The 9,939-nt window shown below is 49.3% G+C and overlaps 1 protein-coding gene across 1 annotated transcript in view; it reads right to left on the bottom strand.

Annotated features, from left to right (window-relative positions):
• Positions 1 to 4,091: 4,091 nt before the first annotated feature.
• The window catches only part of Pcnx2 (pecanex 2), a 165,562-nt gene continuing 159,714 nt past the window's right edge, over positions 4,092 to 9,939 (bottom strand). Inside the window, exons 33-34 of the mRNA XM_052728899.1 lie at positions 6,046 to 6,494; positions 4,092 to 4,885 (exon numbers count right to left, since the gene is read on the bottom strand). Coding sequence (XP_052584859.1) covers positions 4,715 to 4,885; positions 6,046 to 6,494 — 620 coding nt within the window. The 3' untranslated portion in view covers positions 4,092 to 4,714. The remainder of the gene's footprint in view (positions 4,886 to 6,045; positions 6,495 to 9,939) is intronic.

Here is a 9,939-nt window from a genome sequence, read left to right as displayed (position 1 = left end):
TGCAGGCGCTCCTCTGTGAGGAGTGAGGGGACAGGCGGGGGCTCAGCCCACACTGGGCTCTAAGAAAAGAGAATCAACTATGGAAGCTGCTGGGTCCATAAAAGGCCAGAGGCTGACGGCACTGGAACTTTAGTCATTTAGACATTTTTTTAACAACAGCATTAATGACAACACACACTGATGTGAGTACCATGGGTCCCTTACTGGGACCATGGACATATATGGGCCTGTGTTAGTGGGGGTGCCTGTGAGCTGGGCACTAGGACCCAGTGGATAGTGCAGTAAGCACTCTACTCAAGAGCCTGTGGCTGGGGCAGGATCTCATGTTGATCTTCCATCCAGGGTAGTTTTCAAAACTTGGCCTGCTCTTTCAAAGCAGGTCCCGGAGGGACCACTGCAAGAATGCCTTCTAGATCAGGAACTGAGCCTTGGAAAGGCCTACCTGTCCAGTAGGAGAATTAGGTGCCTCCCTCCACCATCTATGCCCCATTAGGTTCTTCAAGGAGGCCAAGTATGGAGCTCATGGCCTTGGACAGGCTGGCTGTGATACCATAAATGGGTACCAGGGCAGATGGGACATAGCATAGGTTTGGGCCATAGCATCAGTGAACCTGGCCACCCAGGACCTGAATGTCCCCAGTCCAAAGCTGCTACACAGGCTGGCCTTGTCAGGGAGCCCTCCTCAGCCCTTTGAACCTAGATGAAGGAAGCAGGTAGGAGAAATGGTGGCAGTGGAGGCCATACAGTGTGCTCCTGCTGGGCCAAAGGGGACCTCCTGTTGGCATCTTACTTGGTCCCTCTGGTGGCATGCACCTGTAATCAAAGCACTTGGGAAGCAGATGTAGGAGGATAGTGAGTTCCAGGTCAACCTGGGCTACACAGGGAAGCATTGTCTCAAAAACAGTCTTAGAATACCACAGATACGGGAGATGGGAGACTCGGACCCAGTCTGAGTGGCGTCAGAGCATCTGCTTAGTAATGTGCTCCCTTGTGTGCCTTCATCCAGGCTCTGTCATCTTATGAATTGTGTGCCCTAGACCTCACCCTCACACTGATTTGTAATTAATTGTGCAAACTGACACGTCCTGTAGTGACTACAACTCTGGCAGCTGAGGGTCAGGGTCAGGGAGCAGGTACACAGATTTCAGATGCAAATCCTAGATCTCTAAGGAACGTTGATGCAGGGGCATTGGGGTCTCTAATGGAGCTGGATGTGGGTCCTGACTTGAGGAGTTCATGTTGAAAGGGCACATTGACGTGCGCATTGCTCACATGCATTCTAGCCAGAATAACATGGACGACAGGATGATGGAGAACCAGCTGGAGACAGACTGACGCTGCCCTTGCTGCCTCCCACTTAGCAGGTCATACCACCAGCCTCTTCACACCCAGTGGTCTGACAATCATTTCTTTCTTGTCTCTGAATGAAGGTAAGCTCACGTGTGGAGGCAACATGGCTTTTAAATAAATAATAGAGACCCTCCCAGGATCTCCTGGTGGATGGAGAGGCTTCCAGGAAAACTGCAAATTCATGGAAGGTTCTGGTAACAGTGAGGTGACCCTGTCCTCTTCCCATCAAGACTGGTGTTCATAGAGGAGGGGGTTGACCTGGATGTGCCACCTGTTCATGCTGTGACACGGCCTTGAGACAGAATGACACTGAGTGGGAAGTGGCTGTGTAAACAGACTGTGCCATACATTTCAGAGGCAGAGACCCCCACTGGAGCAGCCACTGCTTTTAGACAAGTGTGTGCCAGACGTGAACACTACCACATACGGCAGGATTTAGAGTTGGTGCCGAATTAGCCATGATATACACAAAGCCAAGTGCTGCAGTTGTTGCATTATCTTTAGAAGGGAAATGCTCTTGTATGTTATCAAATGCATTTAGACAGATGCCAGCAGAACATTTGAGCCACCCTGGCAGGAAGTGCCATGGAGGCCTGCCTCTTGTACCACCACCAGAATGAGGAAGGCTCTGGGTTGCAGGACTGCCTACTGGGAGGACCGGGGTAACATGTCATACATAAAAGCTTTATAATTAAAACCAAATATGTACAAATCCCTCCCCTCAGGGCTCAGTAAACCCTGCAGAAGAGGAAGCAGAAAGAGTGTAAGACCCAGAGGGGGTGGAGGACACCAAGAAAACAAGGCCCTCTAAATCAACGTGATCAAAACTCGTATGAACTCACAGATTGAAAAGCCGCATGCACAGGGACTGTCCGGGTCTGCACCTGTCCTCTACCTATATATTACGACTTCCAGTTTAGTGTTTTTATGGGACTCCTGAGTGTGTGAACGAGTGGGTCTCTGATTCTTGTGCCTTCTCTTGGGCTCTTTCCTTCTGTTTTGTATAATTTCGATGTGTTAGTTTTTGTTTTGTCTTATTTTATTTTATTATCCCTTAGAAACCTGTTTGTTTTCTAATGAGAGATAGAAAGGGAATGGATCTGGATGAGAGGGGAGGTAGAGAGAAACTTGGAGGAATAGAGGGAGGGGAAACCATAATCAAGATATGTAACTTAAAAAATTTATTTTCAATATAAAAAAAAAGACCAGAGATGTAACACAGTGGACAGAAGCTTACCTAGCATGTAGGAAGCCTTGGGCTCCATCCCCAGCACCACATAAACGAGGCGTGGTGGTGCACACCTGCAATCCCAGCAATCAGGAGGGGGAGGAGGCACAACCAGAAGTTAATGGTCATCCTTGGCTACCTAGCAAGTCTGAGGTCTGCCTGGGCTACATGAGACCCTCTCTCCCTGCCCCATCCAAATTACACAATAAACAAAAAGCTAGGGTCATGGTCTTAGTAGTATTGGACAGCTCCAAGGAGTCTTTCCTTGGTGGGGTTGATGTGCAAGTCCACTTCTCAGCTTGTTCACCGAGTGCCCGTGTTCCTCCATGGGCTGGAGGCTGTACAGGACACAGTCCATGGGCCTGTCTAGATGGTGGGCCTGGTGCTCACCTATTACGTTTGTTCTTTCCTTACCAGCTGGCACAGCCCCTTAGAGAGCTTCCCTTTTGTGGATGCCAAGTGGCAGCCAGTTATGCTCCCAGATGGTTGCTACTAGGCACATGTCTTTTCTCACTGACGTCAAGCAGGGGCTGCACCCCCACCTCAGAGCTAGCCACTTAGTCGTGAATGGTGGCAAGTGGCCCAAAGGAGTTTCAGGAGAGGCCAGCCAAGTTTGATTTAGTCAACCTGCGAACAGCACGTCACACCAGCTTCTCAGATCCACAGCTGCGTGGAACCCAGAAATATTGTTTCTAGGGATTCTAGAGAGATGCCCTGTCTCTGTTGACAGACCCCACCTACTGCTGTTAATTGCTAATTCTTTTTCATGTCTATGTATGTACTCATGCTTGCTGGTGTCAGCATGGGTGCTGACATGGCTCAGTGCGCATGTGGAGGTCAGAGCAGCCTCTGCTCTCAATCTGCACCCTGAGATGGTGCATTGTTTGGCCATTGCTAATTCTGCACAAATAGAAAGGAGATGCTGGAGAGAAGGCTCAGTAGAGTGCCTGCCTGGAAAGCATGAGATCTTGAGTTTGGTCTCAGCACCCACACAAGGAAAGGAACAGATGTGGTGGCACACACTTGTAATCCAGCACTGCAGAGGACACACTGGGGTGACTGGAGCTCACAGGCCACCTCGGCCTGACCTGCAAGCTCCAGGACAGCAAAAGGCTCTGCCTCAAAGACCAAGGTGGGAAGCCCCTGAGGGATGATGTGCACTTGTACACACACACACACACACACACACACACACACACACACACGGAGACCATTACCACCTCCTTTCCCAGTGGTGAGGGACTGCTGTATCCATCCTCTGCAGCTCCCATTTTCCAATCTTAGATGCTTTTGGAGACTTTGCCTAAGCCAAGCACATCTTTCTTTTTCCCACTGCCATTCCAGAAGGCTGTCAAAGTGAAGCAGATGAGTGGCGCCCTTGTCTTCCTAGCAGGAGGTTGTGCCTCTGCTCTGCCTTTAGGAGTATCTGAGATGGGATTTGCGTCCCTCCCACAAAGGTCTTTCTCAGAGTAAAGGAGACGTGTTTAGGAAGGATGGTACACAGACACAGCCATAACTGTAAACATTTTAATCCCTACAACAAAGGTGTGTGCAAATATGCTCAGATACAGTAGAGCTTGCTCAGCTTGGAAGACAGAGTATGCATTCCTGGGAAGCACGCAGGGGTCCTGGGTGGCCCAGGACTTGAGGGAGGAGCCTACCACCTCTAAACTCTCATCCTGGACCAATGCGCCATCAGGCTGTTGCTAGTGACTTGCACTTGCAGCTGTGCAAAGTAATAAAAGAATGAGGCTCTTTCTAGTTGGGCTTAACCTGAATGCCTGTGGCCTGATGGCCTCAGGAGCTGTGACTCAGTGCTCTCTCATGGTGACAATAATGTGTAAAATGCCAGTAATTTAGCATGCAGCTGTTCTAATGTTGCCAGGGCAGGAAGGAGCCAGTCACGGGCTCTACTCACTCTAATTGTTTTAAGATATAACATGGCTTTTGTGAGACGTGTCCAACTCTTGTGCAGTGCTTGAGGGAGGAGGTGCAATGTCATCTCCTGACCCCCACTATGTGAGAGTTTTCAAGAACCTGAGATAAAGTTAGTGTTTTCTAGAATAGCTCTCCTTTCCCCCCAGGAAGAACCATGTCGTTCTGGAGCAGGGAGAGAGTCCCCAGACATGTGTCCCACTATTGCTCATCGGAGGCACTCTGCTGGGAAGCTGTGTCATCCAGGCCCATGTCCTCCTGGCTCGCTCTCCGGCACAGCACCCCCAGGTTCTCTGCCACAGCCTCTGCCAGTCGGCGATCTTGAAGCCCTTGCTCTGGGGTATCAGTGGGCTCACATGGCTCAGAGAAGTGCTTCAAAAAGGAGAGAAGCAGAGACAGTTCAGCCTATGCTCACTGCCTGAGTGGCCCGAGTCACCTCACCCATCACCCCGATATCATAGGAACTGAGGCTGGGGTGGCTGCCTGCCTTGAAGGTGGGCTCTTAAACTGGACAGGACTGATGGGCAGCCTCTGAGATTAAGATGTGCCACCAAGCTGCATGTCTACATGACCTCTGAATGGGGGACTTTGCTCAGGAGAGCTGGGCATGCCCCAAATCCAAAGGGAGCCCAAGGGAGCGGCCCCATGTTTTCCTGCCTGCCACCCTGCAAGCTCTGGTTGACCCTCTCCACCCACCCAGCCCTGGTACTGATGCTGCCCCTGCAGGTTTAACCCAGCAGTTACACAAGAGCCTTTGGATTCTGGATGCTCGGAGCCCTAAAGACCTATCATCCTTGCTAGAGACAGAAAAGGAAAATTTGCCAGAACCCTCAAAGTACTCCTGTAGAGTAAGTTTTAGACAGATGGGAAGAGAAAAGAAGGACAGTTTGTGTCCTTTCATTGAAGGAGAAAACAAAAAGAGATTAAATGGTGGTTTTGCTCCTGGAGTCGCCAGTATTCTTTCTTTGGCCGGGAAACATGAATCTGCCCGAGCCTTACCTTAACTCATTTTTTTTTCTTTCCTAACACAGGACATAAGAGAATTCCTGAGTTCTGTCAGTCTCTTTCTTTCTCATGTATGAATCCCAGCTAGTCATCTAATGTCAGCAGCATGAATTCTGAGCCAGTAGCATCTGATTTGATAGACTCTCTTAAAACTCTGTTTCTGGGATGGAACCACTTGGAAGTGGTTGGTCATCTTGAAAACTGGGAGCCCACAACAATTAACTCCAGTGTCTACCCTTGCCCTTTCTTCTCCCTCAGGCCTGAGTGGCACAATTGGGAAGGAAGGAATCCTGCCTCCGTAGACTGAGTGAAGGGAGGCTCCTCCCATTTCTGGGCTTCTGGCTTACGGAAATAATTACATTGGGGTACCCTACTAACACCCGTGGGGCTTGTGACCCAAAGGCTGGGGAATGCTCTTTTGTTTGCTGTAGAGCAACCTACCCTGGAAGAAGGCAAAAGTATTTGACAGGTGGGTGGGAGCCCCAGGCCCTCTGATGCCCTTCTGCCCATCCTGGAGCAGTCCTTACCCGAGTAGCATGGCCAGCGGCCCTAGCAGAAGGGCCCATCACAATGTTGACACTGCTGGATGACTGGGTGTCGCTGGTGTTGCCCCCCTCTGCAGCGGAGAGTCCAGATATGACAAGTGCACTGGAGAAGCTCCTCTTGCCAAAGAGGAAGCTGAGAGTGGAGCTGGTTGAAGAGCCCAGGCTAGACCGAATGAGTGCCTCGGCCCGTTCTCGGACACTCAGATGGCCTGTGGTGGTGACGGGAGGTGGCTGGGAGTGCAGGGATGCAGCCGAGGTGTGCAAGGAGAGCCGGCTCCCTGAGGGTCTCTGGGCTAGCTCGTGCACAGAGGTGGATGTCTGAAGGAAGGCTTGGTGGCTCTCTAGGATGGGACCCGAGGAGCTCAGAGTAGGTGGCCTCTGGCTTATTGCTGAGTGTGCCTGGACGGACTGGCTTCTGCCTTTCCTTCTGCCTGTAAGAGAGCAGAGCACCTGGTTGAGCCCTGGAAGAAGTACTTTATGAATATGGGGATAAGGTTAGCCCTTTTCCATTTATGATCCATCAATGAGGGCAACACCCTCTTGAACCAGTCCCTCCTAAGAGCCTTCTCTTGGGATGGTGGGCTTACCTCCTATGTGCCACTTTCCATGACTGAGCTCACCTCCCATAAGTGAACTCACGTACCATGACTGTCCCACCTTAGCTTTGCATTAAGGGACACAGCTTCAAGACATGAACTTTCTGAAAACATTTCCGATACAAATCATCAGAATGCTTTTATATGTGTAATTTAATTTCAGGAGACCACAGAAGCAATGTAGGTATATCACCAGACATTATTCCATCATTTAAAATGTATTGTTTATTGTGTTCAATGAAATCTTTTTTGTGTGTATATGTGTGTGTGCGTGCGTGTGTGTGTGTGTGTGTGTGTGTGTGTGTGTGTGTGTACTTGAGTGCAGCGCCCTTGGAGACCGGAAGTATTAGATTGCTGAAGTTATAGGCGGTTGTAAGCTGCCTGATGTGGGAATGAAACTCTGGTCCTCTGTAAAAGCAGTAAGTGCTCTTAAGCACCAAGCCATCTGTCTTAGGGTTTTTATTACTGTGAAGACAACATGACCACAGCAGCTCTTATAAAAGGAAAACATTTAATGGGGGGTGGCTTACAGTTTCAGAAGTTTAGTCCATTATCTTCATGGCATGACATGGTGGTGTGCAGCAGACATGGTGATGGAGATCTGAGAGTTCTACACCTTGACCCACAGGCAACAGGAAGCGAACTGAGTCTACACTGAGCGTAACTTGAGCATAGGAGACCTCAAAGCCCACCCCCATAGTGACACACTTCCTCCAACAAGGCCATACCTACTCTAACAAAGCCATACCTCCCAACAGTGCCACTCCCTATGAGCTTATAGGGCCCAATTACGTTTAAACTACCACATCATCTCTTCAGACTCCAATGAGATATTTTTAATGTTGTATTTGGCTGTTGTCTTTAGCTTTCCAGGAAAATAATACCAAACCAAGAGAGTGGAATTTATGTTGGGGTTCAATAATACAACAATACAGTGAGGGTAACATCTCACAGCAACTAAATAGAAGAGTCTAAAGATGCCTAACATTGAAATGACAGATGTGGAAGGGGCTGCAAATACTGATTTGATCACCTCCCAATGTTGGCACCCATCAGAGCTTCAGTCTGTGCCTCATACATGTGGGCCTATTAAGAAATAAAAAAATTTTAGATCTTAAAAACAGAGCACTAATGCCACAGGTGGCCAGGTACACCAATATCTGTGTTGTGGGTGGGTATCTGCTCTGCCTGTGCCCAAGATAGCTAAGTCTACCCCCTGGAAGAGGGTAGGAGCTGACCAAACAACCTAGGTCTCCCATTGATATCACTTTGGACACAGTGATGGTGGTGTACTCATTTCCAAAGGGTATTCACTGGTGACCTGCATGGGTTTCCTCTACCTATAGGTAGTGAAAATGGGGAGACTCAGCTTGAGGCTCTGCATGGGGTACCCAGAACTGGTGCTGGCCTCTCTGGTCTGAGTGGCGTGAAGCCTCTCTGTCTTGGGCACAGGGGAATGGCTTTAGACCTGAAGGTCCCTGTTGAGAAGGCAGTCAAATATAAGGGGGGCGGGGGGAGACTCCAAGAAATCAACATTATGAACAAGGGTAGTGCCTTGCTTAGCTAGAATCTGGAAAGGCCAAACTTCTGTGATTTCTAAAGCTGATCTCTGTCAAAACCTTCCAAAGCCATCTGCCCACAAATCAATGTTCTCCACCTGCACTAGGCAGGGCCTTCTGCCCATCCCAAGGACAAAGGGAGAGATGGCCACAGTATCAAAAGAAAGCTAGCTATACGTAGTCCACGCAAGACAAGGAACTGTCCCAGTTCTGAAGCTTCAGCTATTGTGTGTGTGTGTGTGTGTGTGTGTGTGTGTGTGTGTGTGTGTGTGTGCGCGTGCACACACACATGCAAATGTGTTCACATCTGTGTGACTCTGTGTGTGGAGGCCAGAGGCTGATGTTAGATGTCATCCTCTATCACTCTCTAATCTGTGTGTTTTGAACATGGTCTCTCACTGAACCTGGAGCTGTAAATTAAGCAGTGAGCCCCAGGCATCTTTTTCTCTGCCCCACTCACAATGCTGGGATGATGGGCTGACATTGCTCCCAGATTTTACATGGGTGCTGAGGATCTGAACTCAGGTCTCCAGATTTATGCAGCAAGCCTTGTACAGACTGAGCCATCACCTCAGTTACACCTCAGATATTCTTTCAGGTTTTTTTGTTGCTCTTTTTTTTTTTCAATTTTAATTTTACAAATTAAACAGCACCAAGAAAGCTGTGTTACAATCATCTGTGCTGCTCAGACTCATTATTTTACAATTAACTTATTTTTCCAATAACCGTGTTATCAAATCATGAGCATTTCTAGGGAAAACCTCCAGACCTGAGTGGAAACATAATGTAAATTATGTTCCTTGGTTCATTATTTTTTCTTTGTCTTTGATCATTAGCTGGAAGGGTGTGATGAGAGCCCTTAGAAGCAACCCTTCTCTCTGGTGTGTGATTCAGTCTAGTGGCGGGTTTCTATCTACTTGTGGTAAGAACTAGGTCACCAGGCTCGCTGCTAGGCCGATTCTGCTTGGCTGTGACATTTACTGTTGAGTACGAAGAGACGACAACTATGGGTTGTCGGGCACTTTGTGAGGCTGGCACATGGCCCTCCTGGCAGTGGGTATGAGTGTGAAACACCCAGCAAGCCAGCAGTGGCCGCCCAGTGTGGTGGCCTGGCCTGGGTGGCCGCTTATTAGGGTTCTGGCCAGACACCAGTCCTCTGGGATTCTGGCAAAGGATCAGAACTGGAATGGATGATGAGAAACCAAGGCAAGGAGCAAAGACAGGGTGGGGCAGTGGTGGGGGTGAGCCCAGTGGTCCATGAGAGGTGAGCCCTGTCCGTCGGAGGGGTACAAGGTCCTGTTAGTATTGCACACTCACTACTGCTGAGTGACTCCTACCTTGCCCTTCCCAAAGGTAGGTCCCCCACCCTTGAGTGGCCTCATGCCTAGCTATCACATGACAACTGACCCTTGTGTTTTGAATGAGAACTGCCTCCTCCAGGCTCACGTGTGGCATCTGGTTGGTGGTGCTCTTTGAGGAGACTGTGAAACCTTTGGGTGGTGGCACCTCCCTGGAAGAAGTGTGGTGTTTATAGCCCACCCATGCTTCCCTCTGAGCACAGTCTGCTACTGTGATGACCAAATGCAGAATCCCATCTACAGACTGAGCTTGCGTCAACCACCATGGATTCCCCACCATAATAGACTCCATATACCCTGAGTTAGCCACCCAGGCTGCTCTGTGAAGATTATGAACTTGTGACCTGTAGGGTGACAGAAAGC

Source organism: Peromyscus californicus, unplaced genomic scaffold (assembly GCF_007827085.1).
Source record: "Peromyscus californicus insignis strain IS unplaced genomic scaffold, ASM782708v3 Scaffold_8__1_contigs__length_139910024, whole genome shotgun sequence".
Classification (NCBI taxonomy): Eukaryota; Metazoa; Chordata; class Mammalia; order Rodentia; family Cricetidae; genus Peromyscus; species Peromyscus californicus.
This window is presented reverse-complemented; position numbering and strand designations above follow the sequence as displayed.